Source organism: Sorex fumeus, unplaced genomic scaffold, assembly GCF_029834395.1.
Source record: "Sorex fumeus unplaced genomic scaffold, SorFum_2.1 ptg000044l, whole genome shotgun sequence".
Classification (NCBI taxonomy): domain Eukaryota; kingdom Metazoa; phylum Chordata; class Mammalia; order Eulipotyphla; family Soricidae; genus Sorex; species Sorex fumeus.
The window spans coordinates 20369674-20388159 of NW_026606101.1; the positions used below are offsets into that span (position 1 = coordinate 20369674).

General features: G+C 53.3%; 2 protein-coding genes across 2 annotated transcripts; both read right to left on the reverse strand.

Moving 5' to 3' along the window:
- Window positions 1-449: 449 nt before the first annotated feature.
- On the reverse strand, window positions 450-1950 carry LOC130030508 (vasopressin-neurophysin 2). The gene is made up of 3 exons (XM_056121822.1): window positions 1825-1950; window positions 763-964; window positions 450-627 (listed from the first exon to the last, which is right to left on the reverse strand). Exons 1-3 carry the CDS (start codon window positions 1942-1944, stop codon window positions 458-460), a joined length of 492 nt encoding a protein of 163 aa, XP_055977797.1. The 5' UTR covers window positions 1945-1950; the 3' UTR covers window positions 450-457.
- A 4052-nt stretch (window positions 1951-6002) lies between these two features.
- LOC130030331 (neurophysin 2-like) lies at window positions 6003-7618 on the reverse strand. Its single transcript, XM_056121580.1, has 4 exons — window positions 7493-7618; window positions 6422-6623; window positions 6258-6292; window positions 6003-6125 (listed from the first exon to the last, which is right to left on the reverse strand). Exons 1-4 carry the CDS (start codon window positions 7610-7612, stop codon window positions 6003-6005), a joined length of 480 nt encoding a protein of 159 aa, XP_055977555.1. The 5' UTR covers window positions 7613-7618.
- Between the last annotated feature and the right edge of the window lie 10868 nt (window positions 7619-18486).

Below are 18486 nucleotides of genomic sequence, written 5' to 3' on the forward strand. Positions count from 1 at the left end.
AGAGCCTGCCTCGCCCCACCCCCTGTCTGCATGGTGACCCTGATAATTGCCCCTATCATGTCTCCTCACGACTCTGCCCTCCCCGCGCCCCCAGACTGGGTAGGGTCGGGACGTGAAGTGCTGGCCGGACCCATTTGCGTGTGACTGTGGCTGAGGCAGAGTGGGGACCCGGCTGACACTGACTCTTCCCGCTGCCATCAGGTCCCCCGAGCCCAGCCAGCATTGGTCCCGGAGCACTGAGCAGAGACAGTCGCTGACTGAAGAGACAGGTGCAGGGCAGGGTACTGTCCCCAGACCTGACGGAGCTAGGGGTGGAGGCCGAGGTACGCGTCCCCTGACCCCCACCCTTCCTCCCCAACCCCCAATCAGAGGCAGACACGGACAGTGCATTGGAAAAGTTTATTGGGGCAGCGGGTTCTGGGGTTCTGGGGTTCCTGGTGTCACGGGCGGTGCCGGCTCAGTAGTCTCCGGGCAGCGCGGGCTGGCGGGGCGCCACCAGCTGTACCAGGCGCAGCAGCAGCGCCCCGGCCGGCCCGTCCAGCCCAGTCGCGTTGCTCCTCTCGGCGGGGCGCGCGCGGCGCTGGGGGTCCGCGTCCTCCCCGCACTCGGGCGTCGTCACGCAGCTCTCTGCGGGGGGCAGGTGGCGAGCGTGGGGCGCGAGGAGGCGGGGGCCGGGGTGCGCACGTGCCCGAGACCGCGGCCAGCCACTCCCGCCCCGCGCGCCCCCACCCCAGCCCACATCCCGCCCCCCGCGCCCCGCACCTTCGTTGCAGCAGATGCCGGCGGCGGCGCAGCGGCCCCCGCTCCCGCACGGCTTCTGGCCCGACTGGCAGGGGGACGGCAGGAAAGACTCCTCCTGGCAGCGCAGCGCCTCGGCCGTGCCCACGAAGCAGCCCAGCTCGTCCCCGCAGCAGATGCTGGGCCCGAAGCAGCGGCCCTTGCCGCCGGGGCCGCAGGGCAGGCACTGCGGGGAGGGCAGGGTGAGGGCGCGCCGGGCGGGCCTGGGACGGTGGGGCGGGCGCGGAACGTTGGGTCGGTCCTGAGCACGGGGCTGAGACTCGCTCCTTTGGTGTTCCAGGGGTGTCAGGGGCCTGGGTCTCCACGGGCCACAGCAAGGCGCCCCCATCGCCCCTCTGTGTGTGTGCTCCTCTGGCTGGCTTCCTCTCCAGCCCCCTTTCTGTCAGCCCGATTTCTAGCAACACCCTCTCAGGTCGCCCCTGGACACAGCTAGGCCACCCTCCACCCCAATTCAGGCCTCTGCTTACCCAGCACGCAGGATCTGAGCCCTAAGGGGCCCTGGAGGGGCCCGGGCTCCCCCAGAGAGGGCGGTGGTGCAGTGAGCAGAAGGAAGGGGGACACCCCAAGCCTTGGTTTTCCTTGGCGCCCAGAGCTGACCCAGTCCCCATTGCTTGCTCTTTGGAAAATTGGGGGCACGGGGACTGAACTGGACATACAGAGGGGGAAATTGGGCCGGGCACCATACAGGACTGTCCTTGTGGGTGTTTGGTGGAGCCCACTGAACTCAGCATTGGTCACTGGAGAGACAGAGCTATGAGATGGGGGACAGCTAAGAGATGGAGGGTAGGATGAGACTCCGGAGAAGGGGAGAGACGCTTTGGGAGAAAAGCCAGGTGAAGGGGCTCGTGGGGGCCCCGGTCTCCCTGGTTCAGTTCCCACCTGTTCCCGGTGACCCGCACCCATAGGGACAGTGGCCAGGCAGCAGGACATGCCCTTGGCCTGCCCCGACAACCCTCCTGCTCCCGAGCTCGGCCCTTTGAGCCCTTCTGCTCCCCCATTCCCCACTTTCCCAGTGGGGGGCTGTACCTGTCTCAGCTCCAGGTCGGAGATGGACCTCTTGCCGCCCCGTGGGCAGTTCTGGAAGTAGCAGGCGGAGGTGAGGGTGGTGAGCGCCAGCAGGCCTAGGGCACAGGCGGGCAGGGCCATGGTGGTGCAGACAGGTTCCACTGCTCACTGCCTGGGCCGCTGCCTATTTATGCCTGCAAGGTGCCTGGGCCCCCCTCCCCAACAGCTCCCCAGGAGCCCAGGGCCACCAGGTCCCTGATTTGTCAGCGGTGAATCAGGCGTCTGGGGACACACGTGGGCCTGCCGGTGTGTGTTGGGGGGGGCGCGTGGGGGAGGAGCTGTCACCGGTGGCGGTGTGATGGCTGGATGAGACAGGAACTGCAGGGACGAGCTGGAGTCAGAGAGGGACACAGGCAGAAGGGGGTCACCTGGTGGCTCTCCCCACGCTACATGCAAGGCAAGTGCCCTTCCCACTGAGCTATTTCTCTGACCCTTCCCTGCTACCCACCCCCCTCCACTACTTCTGAGCCTAACGATAGGCGTTTCTAGAATACTCTGTTGGGGACCGTTTGAATCTGGTCTTTGTTGCTTGAAATTTCATGGTAGGTCCCTCTGAGTTTTCCAGGCTCCGGTTGTAAAGATGATTCTAGAAGCCCTGAGGGTTGACAGGACTCAAAGAGTAACCTAGGAAAGCTTCAGCATGGTGGTGCAGAACTGTGATGTTGATTAATAGCACTATCATGTTGTCGATCCCATCTTTTTTTATTTTATTTTATTTTTATTTATTTATTTTTTATTTATTTTTTATTTTTTTAATAGTGAGACATCATGAGGTACAGTTGCAGACTTACACATTTTTGTGCTTGGGTTTCAATTATACAATGATCAAATACCCATCCCTCCACCAGTGCCCATTTCCTACCACCGAGGATCCCGGTATCCCTCCCAGCCCCCAGCCCCCTATCCTGCCCTGTCTCTGTGGCAGGGCATTCCCCTCTGTTCTCTCTCTCCTTTTGGGTGTTGTGGTTTGCAAAAGAGACATTGAGTGGCAATCGTGTTTGGTCTATAGTCTACTTTCAGCATGCTTCTCTCATCCTGGGAGGATCCTCCCAACACCTTTATTTGGTGTTCTCCTCTTTATCTGAGCTCCCTTTTCCCCTAGTATGTGTGGTTGGCCTCCAGGTCATGGAGTAAAATTCCTGGTACTAATCTCGGCCATTCTTGGGTGTTAGTTTCCTATTTTGTTACTTTATGTTCCCCAGATGAATGCAATCTTTCTATATCTATCCCTTTCTTTCTGAGTCATTTCGCTTAACATGATACTTTCCATGTAGTACCACTTGTAGATCCCATCTTTCTTGGTAAGAGCTGAAGAGATTTTTTCAGAGAGTCGCTTCCTGAGTGAACCCAGGAAGATCATTCTCATCCCATTCAGAGCCGAGCCTTGATCCCAACACTTGCCCTTGAGTCCCCTCTGTGTCCCCTCAGACCCAGGTGGGAGCGGCGGTGGGGTTAGCACTCAAAGCAGGTAAACCCTGGCACAGGTGGGCCTTGTCCAAGATCACAGCTACTCTGAGAAGGACAGAGGCTGGTGCCCCGACAAAACTTCACTGTCCCGTCCTGAGGGAATAGTCAACGCGGGTAACAGGGAGAGGGTTTGAGAGTGAAAGAAAGAGACAGACAGCAGGATTAGAGTATAGTGAGCCAAAAGCTGCTTTATTGTGAATTCAACAGCACTTATATACATTGAGCTTAAGCTTTTTTCCTCAAGGCTTTGGGACAAAGGCAGATAAAGGTAGTCATGGGACAGATGGGGGAGACAACAGCCTATCAGGGGCTCTTCAGAAGGCTACTCATTTTATTTTTTTTCAATTTGAAAGCAATTGTTTATTAACTGACCAGATTATAAAAATATGGTAGACACCTTAGTTCATTCGTCTAATCAGCCGGTTGATCTGGTCTTCTCTGTTGTCAGCATCTCCAGCTTCTACAAAATGGGTGGTCTTTTTCTTCATCCCACCCAGGGGAGAAGATAATTTGAAGGGCCAGAGGAAGTTGTTTGCCTTTTTGAAGCATTTTCCAACAGTATAGATCTGATGAATCAGATCCTCCATGCAGACGATGCCGTATTTACCCAGAGTTCGTGCGATCAGTGCATTATCCACTAGGGCAATGCGCTTCTTGTGGATTTTGCCATAACTACGCTTATAGATCAATTCATTTACTGACTTCAGGTTGTGGTACCCCTTGCAATGTAGGGTTCCACGATCCTCAGCATGTTAATCGAAGCCTTGTTGAGTTTAACAAAGGTACCATTGAAAATCTGGCGAAGGCGGAGAAGCTGTAGCACCTTTCGGACCTTGGGGTTCAAGGACCATTGATACCTCTGATTCTGATGACAAAAGCCAATTTGGGTTCTGCAGGGATGTAAAAGTTACCAACTTTTCTCGCCATCCTAGCCATGCGAATCTCTGTCCTGTACTCCTAACAGCCTATACTCCTTGTGATAATGTTTAGCTTTTTCATAGATCAGCTTCCTCCTCACCTTCCGAAGCATCTTTTGAGCAAACTTCTTTCGCAGGCACTTGATCTTCAGCTCTGCAAAATTCTTTCGCTTTTTCTTCAGGGTTTCTGGCACATCAGGAAGCTTCTTTTTCTTCTCTCCAGCAGCCGCTGCTGCCAGCTTAACAGGGACCTTCTTTTTTTTCTCTTCTGCACCCTCCATGGGCTGGAGCGATAGCACAGCGGGTAGGGCGTTTGCCTTACAAGCGGCCAACATGGCCGACCCGAGTTCGATTCCTCCGTCCCTCTCGGAGAGCCCGGCAAGCTACCGAGAGTATTCGATATGCCAGACACAGTAACAACAAAGTCTCCAATGGAGACGTTACTGGGCCCGCTCGAGCAAATCGACGATCAACGGGAGGGCCTTTACCTTTTTTTTACCCTCCATGGTTCCAGTGGGAAAAGAGGAAAGGCTACTCATTTTAAACCACAGGCTGACATCAAGAATGTCACATACTGGGGCTGAAGCAATAGCACAGCAGGTAAGGTGTTTGCCTTGCATGCTGCCGACCCAGGTTCAATTCCCAGCATCCTATATGGTCCCCTGAGTACGGTCAGGGGTAATTCCTGAGTGCAGAGCCAGGAGTAAACCCCTGTGCATCGCCAGGTGTGGCCCCCCACCAAAAAAATGCTTCAGACTGAGCTTTGTGCTTTGATGGAGACCAGCCTGTGAATAAAAGCCCTTCCCCCTAGTGGGGAGACGTGAGCAGCCAGAGCTCCCCCAGGCAGGCAGGAGACTCCATTAGGAAGGAAGAGAGAGGAAGGTCTCTGGGGGGATACCTTGCATGGGCAGACACTCCTGATGAATGTGGGAGTCTCTGACTCTGCACCAGGACACCAGGGCCTGGTGTCCCCCTGAAGCATCCCACACAATTCCCAGAGCCTGCCTCGCCCCACCCCCTGTCTGCTTGGTGACCCTGATAATTGACCCAATCATGTCTCCTCAGGACTCTGCCCTCCCCGCGACCCCAGACTGAATCATACAGGGCACTAGCAGGGTCGGGGACGTGAAGTGGTCGCTGAACTGATCCGCGTGTGACTGTGGCTGAGCCAGGGTGGGGACCCGGCTGACACTGACTCTTCCTGCTGCCATAGGGTCTCCAGAGCCCAGCCAGCATTGGTCCCTGAGCACTGAGCAAGAGACAGGCGCTGACTGAAGGGTGCAGTCCAGGGCGGGGTATTGTCCAGCGCCCGAGGGACTTCCCCAGACCTGACCGAGTTGGGGGTGGAGGCCAAGGTGCGCGTCCCCTGTCCCCTTCTCCCTTCCTCCCCACCCCCCAATTGGAGGCAGACACGGACAGTGCATTGGAAAGGTTTATTGGGGCAGCGGGCTGGAGCAATAGCACAGTGGGTAGGGTGTTTGCCTTGCACACAGCCAACATGGCCGACCCGAGTTCGATTCCTCCGCCCCTCTTGGAGAGTCCGGCAAGCTACCGAAAGTATCTCGCCTGCAGGGCAAAGCCTGGCAAGCTCCCCGTGACATATTTGGTATGCCAAACACAGTAACAAGTCTCACAGTGTTACTGGGTCCGCTCCAGCAAATGATGAACAACGGGAGGACAGTGATACAGTGATACAGTGATTGGGGCAGCGGGTTCTGGGGTTCTGGGGTTCCTAGTGCCGGGGGCGGTGCCGGCTCAGTAGTTTCCAGGCAGCGCTAGCTGGCGGGGCGCCACCAGCTGTACCAGGCTCAGCAGCAGCGCCCCGGCCCGCCCGTCCAGCCCAGTCGCGTTTCTCCTCTCGGCGGGGCTCGCGGGGCGCTGGGAACCCTCGTCGGGGCTCGTGGGGCGCTGGGGACCCTCGTCGGGGCTCGTGGGGCGCTGGGGACCCTCGTCGGGGCTCGCGGGGCGCTGGGGACCGTCGTCGGGGCTCGCGAGGCGCTGGGTGTCCACGTCCTCCCCGCACTCGGGCGTCGTCACGCAGCTCTCTGCGGGGGGCAGATGGCGAGCGTGGGGCTCGAGGCGGGGGCCAGGGTGTGCAATTGCGAGGCCGCAGCCAGCCCCCTCTGCGCGCCCCCACCCCACCCCACCCCACCCCCGCCCCCCGCGCCCCGCACCTTCGTTGCAGCAGACGCCAGTGGCGGCGCAGCGGCCTCCGCTCTCGCACGGCTTCTGGCCCGACTGGCAGGGGGACGGCAGGAAAGACTCCTCCTGGCAGCGCAGCGCCTCGGCCGTGCCCACGAAGCAGCCCAGCTCGTTCACGCAGCAGATGCTGGGCCCGAAGCAGCGGCCCTTGCCGCCGGGGCCGCAGGGCAGGCACTGCGGGGCGAGCAGGGTGAGGGCGCGCCGGTCGGGCGAGGAGGATGGGTCAGTCCTGACCACAGGGCAGTGACTCGCTTCTTCGGTGTTCCAGGGGGTGTCAGGGACCAGGGTCTTCCCGGGTCACAGCAAGGTGTCCCGATCGTCCCTCTGTGTGTGTGCCCCTCTGGCTGACTTCCTCTCCCGTCCCCTTTCTGTCAACCCGATTTCTAGCAACACCTGCCTCAGGTGGCTTTCTGACACCGCCAGGCGGCCCTCCATCCAGACTCCAGCCTGTAAGTAACTACTTAGCACAGCACACAAGCTCTGAGCCGTGGAGGGGCCCTGAAGGGGCCCTGGAGGGCCTGGGCTCCCCAGAGAGGGGCATTGGTGCAGTGAGCAGAAGGAATGAGGAAGGCGGACACCCCAAGACTTGGGTTTCCTTGGCTTCCAGAGCTGACTGAGTCCCCATTGCCTGCTCTTTGGAAAACTGGGCACCAGGGGACTGGTCAGGGCATACAGAGGGGGAAATTGGGCCGGGAGCCCTTCAGGACTGTCCTCGTAGGTGTTTGGTGGAGCCCACTGAACTCAGCATTGGTCACTGGAGGGACAGAGCTACGAGATGGAGGACAGCTAAGAGATGGAGGGTAGGATGAGACTCCGGAGAAAGGGAGAGAGGCTTTGGGAGAAAAGCCAGGTGAAGGGGCTCGTGGGGGCCCTGGTCTCCCTGGTTCAGTTCCCACCTGTTCCCGGTGACCCGCATCCCTAGGGACAGTGGCCAGGTAGCAGGGCTTGCCCTTGGCCTGCCCCGACAACCCTCCCGCTCCTGAGCTCGGCCCTTTGAGCCCTTCTGCTCCCCCATTCCCCACTTTCCCAGTGGGGGGCTGTACCTGTCTCAGCTCCAGGTCGGGGATGGACCTCTTGCCGCCCCGCGGGCAGTTCTGGAAGAAGCAGGCGGAGGTGAGGGTGGTGAGCGCCAGCAAGCCTAGGGCACAGGCGGGCAGGGCCATGGTGGTGCGGACAGGTTCCACTGCTCACTGCCTTGGCTGCCGCCTATTTATGCCTGCAGGTGCCTGGGCCCCCCTCCCCAGCAGCTCCCCAGGAGCCCAGGGCCACCAGGTCCCTAAGCTGCCAGCGGTGAATCAGGTGTCTGGGGACACACCTGTGCCAGCCAGTGAGGGAAGGAGGGCATGGGGGAGGAGCTGTCACCAGTGCCGGTGTGATGGCTGGATGAGACAGGAACTGCAGGGACAAGCTGGAGTCAGAGGGGGACACAGGCAGAAGGGGGGGTCCTCTGGCGGTTCTCCCCAAATTTTCTAGCTGTGCTGAAGAAACTGAGGGAGTCGGTGCACCCCAATCCCACTGCCCTCCTCTCCAAAATGGGCAGGTCCTGTTTGGAGTAGCAGAAGATGGGGGCACTCTCCGGGCACGCACACACCCAGAGTCGAGTCGAAGCCAGGGATGCTGATACTGGGGACTTTGGGGACACTTCTAGGCCCCCAGGGCTCCCTCCCAGGCTGGAGTGTGAGGGTGGAGGTGCTTCCTTGGGAGAAAAGTGAGGTCAAAAACCTCTGTGTGGGAGGCGGGGGTGGGGGCACTGTAACTCAGGGGTAGAGCACAGTATTGCCTGAAGTCCTGGGTTCCGGGAGGGATTAAGGGAGTCCCAGAAACCAACTGTCCCAACTCCTACTCCCTCCAGGACCATAGGTAGGTTCGGGGGAAGAGGCAAGTCCCATCTCTGACCATGCAAAGGTGGGGAGGGGAAGCTAGGCCCCAGCAGCCTTTGCTCCAGACCTCAGGCCGCCCATTTGCAGAGTCCACAGCCTCCCTCTGGCGCCCAGGCTAGCTCACCCCAACATAGCCAGCTCCTCCGACCCACAGGTCCTGGCTGCCTTCGCCCGTCTCAGTGTTATGAAGGGCTCACTCCTGGCTCTGCCCTCAGGGATTATTCCTAGAGGGCTTGTCGGACCATCTGGGGTGCCAAGGAGATTGAACTGGGTCAGTCACTTGCAACGCAAGTGCCCTACCCACTGAGCTATCTCTCTGACCCTTCCCTGTTACCCACCCCCCTCCTCCACTTCTGAGCGTTTAGGCATTTCTAAAATACTCGCTTAAGGACTGTTTGATCCTGGCCTTTTTTGCTTGAAATTTTATGGTAGGGCCCTCTGAGTTTTCCAGGCTCCAGTTGTAAAGTAAAGAAGATTCTGGAAGCCCTGAGGGTTGACAGGACTCAAAGAATAACCTTGGAAAGCTTTAGCATGGTGGTGCAGAGCTGTGATGTTGATTAAAAGCACTATCATGTTGTCGATCCCATCTTTCTTGGTAAGAGCTGAAGAGATTTTTCCAGAGAGTCGCTTCCTGAGTGAACCCAGGAGGATCATTTTCATCCCATTCAGAGCTGAGCCTTGATCCCAACACTTGCCCCTGAGTCCCCTCTGAGTCTCCTCAGACCCAGGTGGGAGCGGCAGTGGGGTTAGCGCTCAAAGTAGGTAAACCCTGGCACAGGTGGGCCTTGCCCGAGGTCACAGCTGCTCTGAGAAGGACAGAGGCTCGTGCCCAGGCAAAACTTCACTGTTCTGTCTGTGGGGCTAGTTAACGTGGGTAACAGGGAGAGGGTGCGAGAGTGAAAGACAGACAGCAGGATTAGAGTATAGTGAGCTGAAAGCTGCTTTATTGTAAATTCAACAGCATTTATATATGTTGAGCTTAAGCTTTCTTCCTCAAGGCATTGGGACAAAGGCAGATAAAGATAGTCATGGGACAGATAGGAGAGAGAACAGTCTATCAGGGGCTCTTCAGAAGGCTACTCGTTTTAAATCACAGGCTGACATCAAGAATGTCACATACTGGGGCTGGAGCGATAGCTCAGTGGGTAGGGCGTTTTCCTTGCACGCAGCCGACCCGAGGTTCAATTCCCAGCATCCCATATGGTCCCCTGAGCACTGCCAGGGGTAATTCCTGAGTGCAGAGCCAGGAGTGACCCCTGTGCATCAGCACGTGTGACCCCAAAAGCACCAAAAAAAAAAGAAAAGAAATAAAAATAAATAAATAAGAATGTCACATACTGTTTTTTAGTTCCTGTTGGCCAACCATCCCGTTCTTGTAAAATGCATTTCTTAGCCCTGTAAATATTTTATAGGCAATATCTTGAGAAAGCTATGTACACAAGAACCTGCTCACTACATCTCCTCCCTTTATTTTAAGGAAGGTAAGGTTGTTTTTGAAAGGGCATTACCCTGCAAAGGAGAGTAGAGGCCTATCCCACTGTAGGGCCCTATTGGGAGCCAGTCAAAAAACTAGACCCTTTTTATAGGGGGGAGGAATTTCCAGGGTCTAACCTCCATGCATAGGCATGCTCTCTGGCAAGTGCTTGGAACCTGCTCAGGGGCTCCCCTTGCCTGCGGATACCTCTGTTCCATGCTTTGAAGGTCCCCTAGCGAAGGAAGTGATTGCTGGTACCAAGTGTCAGCGGGCTTATGATCTGTTAAGGATATAGAGAACCCGGTGAAGTACTAAGGTCCTCACCGTATCCCCTATCTGCCAGGTCAAGCCGGTGGTAGTGGACTTGTGTGGGTTTAGCCTGCAAGGAGTCCAATTGTTGCTTGATAAAGTAGTCAGGCACCAAAAGGCCCATGGTCCAAAGGAAATTGACAGTAAGTGTCCGATTAGAGGACCAGGTATAGTAGGTAACCGAGTGGCTAGCCAAGGAGAAGTAGAAAATTGTGTTTGAAACCAGCTTTGTTCCTGGTCACATTGTCTCTTGCATTTCTCCAGGCTCTCCCACTCTTTAGCCCTAGAGTCCTTAACCAGCCCAGAGTGGTCCATGTAGAAACAGCACTCTTCTTTCAGAGCTGCACATAGTCCTTGCTGCAGGAGCAGCAAGTCAAGATCTCTCCGATTCTGCAACACCATTTCAGCCAGGGAGGTCATGGAATCCTGCAGAAGGGAGATGCCCGCTTCCATTTTCTCGATGTCCTCATCTATGAATATTCCAGGTGCAATTGAGAGGCACATGCGAATTAGATCCTTGAATCGTCCCCAGTCACATCAGGGTTATGAAGGCCAGTTGCTGAAATAGCAGAATTTGGGTCAGTGATTTCTTCTCTGCCATCTTTGTTGGTTTCACCTAGGAAGGAAGGAGAACAGGTCTCAGGGCCCTCCGGATCCCTGGAAGTGATTATATCATTAAAATGCTTCACTAATTTTTCAGGAAGCCATCTAGCAGCTCCTTCTTTAAGATCGAAGATGCACACAGACCCACGTCCCCATATAAGTACAGGGTCGAGGCCATTCCATTGGGCAGTCAGTGGGTCTTTCCATAAGGCAGAGTCATAGAGCTCTTTTGTGGTGGGATGCCAAAGCCTATCCGCCGAGGATCGTCCTGGAGAATCCAAGTTTAGGAAATTAATAATGAAAAGAGCATGTGCTAAGATATTACAAGGTGCTCCTTAAACAGGGTAGAGCTGCCCCCTCTTTAATTTGTGAAGCATGTTTTTTACAGTGAGATGTGCTCTTTCCACAATCTCTTGACCCTGGGGGTTGTAAGGGATACCTGTTCGGTGAGTGATTCCAAAAGAGGAGCAAAATTCCTGAAAAACCTTTCCTGTGTAACCAAGTCCATTATTAGTTTAAATGATTTTGAGTCTTCCCATGACAGCTAAGCAGGAAAGGGTATGTGCAAGAATATTCTTTCCTGCTTCTCCCGCTTGCAGCGAGTGACAGATAAATCAGCTAAAGGTGTCCACGGTGACATGTAGGTACTTCAATTTGCCAAATTCGGAGACGTGAGTCACATCCATCTGCCAAATATCATTAGGTACTAAACCATGGGGATTAACCCCCAGGTGTGGGGTAGGCAAAGAGGTCACTGTTTAACGATTTGTCTAGCCTGTTCGCAACTTAAAGGAAAACATTTGTCGCAAGGTATTAGCATTACGATAGTGCCACGAGTGTGCTTGTTGGGCCAATTCAACTCCTGTAGCGGCGATCATTCCCGCAAATTTAGTTAGCCCGATCAGCCAGAGCATTTCCTTGTGCAGGGGGGCCGGGAAGGCTGGAGTGAGCTCTAAGATGTCCTATAGAAAAGGGAAACTTTCTAACTCTAATTAATTCTTGAGTTTGCACAAACAAGCGAACGGCGTTAGAGGAGGGTTTGAGATAACTAACGGTTTATAGTAAAGGGATGGAATAAGCAACATATGCACTATCTGTATACAAATTAAAGGAAAAATCACTGCAATGGGAAAAAAGCAGCAAGGAATGCACATAACTCCATGGAGCTGACTTATATGAGGCGGGAAGGAATCGGTCTGGTCTTTAATCACAAGCATGGCTGTTCCAGTGGAAGATCCAACAGTAAATATGGTAGTGGCCTCAGGGATAGGGTGAGGCATGCAAACAGAAGGAAAAAAATAAATGGCGTCATTTTCAAAAACTGTTATTAATAGCTCTCAAGTCCTGTAACAATCTCCAATGGCCAGATTTCTTCTTTATTACAAAAATAGGTGTGTTCCAAGGAGAGGTGGTGGGCTCTATATGGCCCATAGAGAGCTGTTCCTGCACTGTTCTGTGGCTGCCAACTTATAGTGAACAAGAGGCCACTGATCAAGCCATACTGGATCGTCAGATTTCCAAATTATTTTGTCTGCATGGGGTGCAGGAATGTCAGTGGCCATTATCAAAAATTTCTTAGCCCGACCCTTCTGTTATTGGGTTTGAGAGCAATGGGCTCTGTAATTCCTAGCAAGTATTTACCTAAGCCTGCTCTGGGCACGAAGCCACTGTTCAGCATTTGTTGAGTTATGGGGCTATCAGGTCCACATATGAAAATGTTCACCCAGCTTAAAATGTCCCCTCCCCATAAATTTACGGGGACTTTAGGGAGGATGTAGGGACACACCATGCCAGATTGTTCAGAAGTGGCTTTCCAGGATAAGAAAGAGGTGCTACGAGGGGGCTGGAGCAATAGCACAGTGGGTAGGGCATTTGCCTTGCAAGTGGCCGACGTGGATTTGTTTCCCAGCGTCCCATATGGTCCCCTGAGCACTGCCAGGAGTAATTCCAGAGTCCAGAACCTGGAGTAACTCCTGTGCAACGCCATGTGTGACCCAAAAAGAAAAAGCAAAAAAAAAAAGAGGTGCTACGAGAGGGGTTTTGAGACGGGCCATTTCCTTTGAGATGAGTGAGGGATGCGGTCAGGGGCCACTTCGAGGGCCATTCTGCTTGCCTGATAATTGTGACGTCTGCCCCTGTGTCAAATACCCTGCCACCCAGAATCAACTTAAGGGGTATTTTTTCTTCAGTGAGTTTTTGAATCCAGAAAATGTCCGGGGAATTCTGAATTGATAACATCCATGGTATTTCCTGAATTGGGACTGTAAGTAGGTAGAGAAGGAATAAGCAACAGCTGGGCCATGCCCTGGCCAGGTTCTAAAACAAAACAAAACAAAAAAACCCGGGAGAGTGGAGATAGTGATCTACTTGCTACTTGTATCTGTCCAGTATGATCATTATCAAGCTCTCCGGGCATGACTTGAAGTCCTCTAAAGAGGCAACTGCCTCGCCCAATGATAATTCCAGAGGTTTGAGGGGGTAGAGGACCCCAGGCAGTGGTGGCAATAATCTGAGGCCCAGAGGTATTTCTTAGTATTGTGCGGGCAGCGGTACAGAGGTCCGATCCTGCGTCCCCGGGGGAGGCACTGTGGAGGCTAGAAATGGATCGGGGGAGGGGATCTGTGACACGGTTCTCGACGCCCCAGGGTTCCGTGTACCAAGCTGGGCCTGGGACTGGCCCCGTTTGAAGTTTCCCTGACCCGGTCCTTTTACCAGGGGATTTCCATGAGTATCAGTTAATGATTGACATTCAGACGCCCAATGATTACCCCTCCTACAGCACCAGCAAGGGCCAGGCGGGGCCAGGCGGTTCAGGTCATCATTTCTGCTTGGCTTCAGGGCAATGTTTGGCAAAATGTCCCTCCTGTTTGCAATGAAAGCATTTCTTGCGCTCAGTAATGCCTGCCTCTTTAAGCCCTACTCCGATAGCCAATCCCATGTCATGGGCTGTGCCGATGCCCCAGTACAGGCGGATGTAATCTGTAAGTGTTTTTTCCCTGTTTATGAGGCTGCAAAAATGGAGCCTGCCTGACAAGCGGGGTTAGCATTCTCAAAAACAAGGTGGAGAACAAAGTCAGTTTCTCCCTCACTTGGGCCAAAAAGTTTCTCTGCGGTGGTAGTGAGCCGGCTAACAAAATCACAATTAGAGGTTCATCGGGGCCTTAAACAGACATTATCTAGGGACGTGGTAACGGCCCCCTTTTGAGGCAATCTGAGCCAGGTCTTGAGTCCGAGTCCTGCATTCTGAATTTGAGCGAACAACCCAGGGGGGTAGGTCTTTTGCTGTTCATTTGAGTCAAAAGGTTGGTTCCCCACCATCATATCTAGAATCCAATTTACTCCTTTCCTGTCAGTTGCCATGTTGCGGCGGGCAGTATCTCTGCAGTTTTCATAGAATTCAGATTTCCAGAGTATAAACTCTCCTCCGGACAGAGTGGCTCTGGCCATCTAATGCCAGTCATTAGGAGTTAGCCATAAATCTCCTACGGTCTCGAGAATGGAGAGAGTGAAGGGGGCCACAGGGTCATACTGAGTCATGGCAGCTTTTAATTCTTTTAGGGTTTTTTTTTTTTTTTGCTTTTTGGGTCACACCCGGCGATGCTCAGGGGTTACTCCTGGCTCATGCACTCAGGAATTGCTCCTGGCGGTGCTCAGGGAACCATATGGGGTGCTGGGAATCGAACCTGTGTCAGTCATGTTGGCTGCGTGCAAGGCAAACGCCCTACCCGCTGTGCTATCACTCCAGCCCCTCTTTTAGGGTTTTAAACCCCAAACGATGATACTCTCTTTGAGCTACCTCATGCCTGTCCTCACCTTTCCCTTCCTGCTTGATAATTTCTTTTATGGGCAAAACATCGAGGGTGGAAACCCTTGGTTGGTTGAGGCAAGATTTACTGTCAGTTTTTCCCTACAGTGTTGCAACCGGTTTAGGGGCAGTTTTTGGCACGGCAGGTGAGCCCATTAATTCAAGATCAAGAGCCCGAAGTTCAGCTATCAGAGTGTTATGTTCCTTTTTTTTTTTTTTAACTGAATTTCCTTTCGAAGTGCCTTTATGTGGGATGAGAGATTTCTATTGGTCTTCTGAAGGCTAGAAAAGGGAGGGTAATCAAAAAAAGGCTCTTCCATAGGGGCTGGAGCATTGGGGAGAGGCTTCGCAGTTCCCCTAGAGAATAGACGATCTGGTGAAAGTCCAGGGAAGTGTCACTGTCACTGTTCTCCCGTTGTTCATCGATTTGCTCGATGACAATAACATTGTCTCACAATAACATTGTGAGACTTGTTACTGTGTTTGGCATATCAAATACGTCATGGGTAGCTTGTCAGGCTTTGCTGTCGGGGCGAGATACTCTCGGTAGCTTGCCAGGCTCTCTGACAGGGCCGGAGGAATCAAACTCGGGTCAGCTATCTTGGCTGCTTGCAAGGCAAACACCCTACCCGCTGTGCTATCGTTCCAGCCCCCAGGGAAGTGAAGGGCAGGGAAATCATAGGGAGGCAGTCGATGAGAAACCGAAGGGGGCAGTCAGGGTGAACATAACTAGCCGCTTCAATTTCTAATTCTGCTTCTTCCTCTGGGGAAAGTCAGTCAGGGAGGATCTCTGGGAGGGGTATGGGATTCCAAAAGGAAGACTGCCAGCTCTTGGCCTAAGAGCTTAGTCTCTTGCAAGTTCAGGGGTAGTAGGCATGGTAATAGAAACAGAATCCTCATTGTCAGGGGAGTTGGAATGGAGAGATCTTGGGCTATATAGCTTGGCTTGAGTGGAGCACATTCAAGGGAAAAGGGGGGAAAAGGGGGGGGTCTAGAGTGCTTTTTAATCCTTACAAGTGGAAACAGCTTTTTGGATCTCTGGGTGACACTGTTTAATAGAGAGGACTTCGTTGATCAGAGACCAGTAATTAAAACATGTGATAGGAACCTCATCAGGACAAAATGTGTTGTAAAAATCCTGAAGAGCATCACTTTCTCTTTTCCAATGCTTTAGATGGATATGGTGCCCTCTTGGGGGAACCATGGGCAGACATCAGAAAGGAATGTAAAAAACTGGATTAAGTCCTTCTTTTTTGACTTCAACTCCCCTAGTTTTAGGTGCCTCCTTTAGATCAATAACGAACTTCTCTTTAACCAATAATTCCTGACCCATGATCAAAGGGAAAAACGTCTAAAAGGAGAAGCGAAGGAGGTGAGAAGGAAGAGAGGGTAGGTTCAGAAAAGCAGCCGACAACAATTCCTTATAATCGTGGTGAGTGGAATGCTTAGTGACGAGTACTTAATTGATGCACAGTTTTTCTTCTGCGGGGGGTGCGAATTTATCTGGGATTTGCGGCTGTGACTCCCTTATCCTTTCACGGGAGTCTTCTAGTGGCGGGCACCCTAATGGTGTTTAAGTGCCCGGCCCATGCCCACAGGGGAGTAGTTATTGGCCTAGGAGAAACAGCGTTCAAAGAGACAAATAACAATAAGGATAATGGAGATCAAAAAGAATATGAAAACAAATGGCAGATCTTGGGGCAGGACACAAATGAAATCAATAGAAGAGAGACATGTCCTGAGTGGGGGAGAAGAGGAAGAGTTCTTTATGGGTCAATGCTTGGACTACCTAGTCCCTTTCTGACATAGGTTGAGAAAAGAGATCCACCGCTTACCTTTCACAAAGTCTTCATGACTCCTGTGATCATGGCCACTTCTCAGCGGTGTTCGTCGCAAGGGTCCCTTGTGCCCTGCCCCATGCTGGGCACCACGTGTCCCGTCCCATGGGACTAGTCAACGTGGGTAACAGGGAGAGGGTGCGAGAGTGAAAGAAAGAGACAGACAGCAGGATTAGAGTACAGTGAGCCAAAAGCTGCTTTATTGTAAATTACTCAACAGCACTTATGTGCATTGAGCTTAAGTTTTTTTCCTCAAGGCTTTGGGACAAAGGCAGATAAGGGTATTCATGGGACAGATGGGGGAGAGAACAGCCTATCAGGGGCTCTTCAGAAGGCTACTCGTTAAACCACAGGCTGACATTAAGAATGTCACATACTGTTTTTTAGTTTCTGTTGGCCAACCATCCTGTTCTTGTAAAATGCCTTTCTTAACCCTGTAAATATTTTATAGGCAATGTCTTGCGCAAACACAGTAACAACAAGTCTCATGATGGAGACGTTACTGGGCCCGCTCGAGCAAATCGATGAACAGCGGGAGGACTGTGACCGTGACCATGACCGTTTTGCGAAAGCTATGTACCCAAGAGCCCGCTCACTACACTTCACCCCTTCTTTTCTTTCCTTTATTGGAAACCCAGTGTGAGGTGAGCATTGTCCCAGGAGGCGGAGCCTCAGTGCTGGGACCTGGAGAGTGGGATTCTTCCCGCCCATATGGGGGTCCAGCCATGTGGATATGGGGGTCTGGCCATATGCAGCCACACACAGAGACTAACACACTACAGGTTATGGTGGCAGGTGCATGTCAGTACACACTCAGGTTAGCGATCATCCGGATGGGGGTGAGGAGAGCCTGGAGGCGGGATGGGAGAGGCATGCAGGAAAGGCTCCTTTTTGGAGATATCACTTGGACAGCCGCCAGGTGAGTCTAGGGATGGGGATGGGGTAGGGGGTGGGGGGGGCGGGATCCTAAGACCAGCAAACAGCGGAGGGTTCAGACATTCCAGAACCAGAGCAAGGAACCTGGGCGATTTAGAGGGGAAGAGGGGAGCAGCTGAATCCCAGGACCTGCGGGGAGCTTCTGGTTGGATGGTGGGGTGACTGCAGATTGGGAGGTGCTGCAGGGGGAGCAGAGATGCAGCCGAAAATCAGGAGGGGCTTCGCCATGTCAGATGGAATACAGATGGGGTGTCTGGGGAGGGGTGGAGGTCTGGTTTTGGTTGGCCACGTGCCCTCAGCCCCAGCTTCCCAACTCTTGGGCTTTTCTTAATTATTATTTGAAATTGGGCGAGGGCTTGGGACACCCAGTTCTGCCTAAAAGCATCGTCATTCTACACTTGCCAGAAGTGATCCCAGATCACCCAGCAGGGGCCAAACCCTGAGCACAACTGGGTGTGGGAAGGAAGAGCCTGGAAAAAGGACTGGTAAAGATCACTCAGGGTGGTGGAGTTTTTACAAATTTATTTTGTATGTTTGTTAGTTTGGGGGCCACACCCAGAGGTACTTGCAAGTGTTTGGTCATGAATTCAAATCCTAGCACCACTGCATGTGGCAAACAGGAACCTGGCCATTCTGCTGTCTGAGACCCGAAAACTACAAGTGATTTCTAACCACACCATAGCCAGGTGTGTATAAGCACTACAAAGGGGTGTGGCCCTCCAGTGAGCACCACTAATAGGAACTGCGACCCCAGTGAGCACTGTGAGAGTTGCTGCTTTCCCGGTTGAGCGCCATAACCAGGCCTCTAGTAAAGAGTGTTACGCCCAGAAAGTACCACAACCAAAGTGTGTGAGCACCGCACCGAGACGTGCGTATGCGCTGCACTGCTCAGCCTACTAACAGCATCAATATCACAGTGAAGAGGGACCAGAGAGACATACAATGGGTAGGGTGCTTGCCTTGCACACTGCCGACCCAGGTTGATCCCCAGTATCCCATATGGTCCACTGAGTCTGCTATGAGAGCAGGAATAAGCCCTGAGCACAACCAGGTGTTCGCTCCACAACAACAACAACAAAAAAATCAATAAAGAGGAAAGAAGGAGGGGAAGTAATAGGGAATAAAAGGCCAATGGAAATAAAGGCCATCACTAACTGCAGTGAACACGAAAGTAGCTCTGGAACAGAAAGAT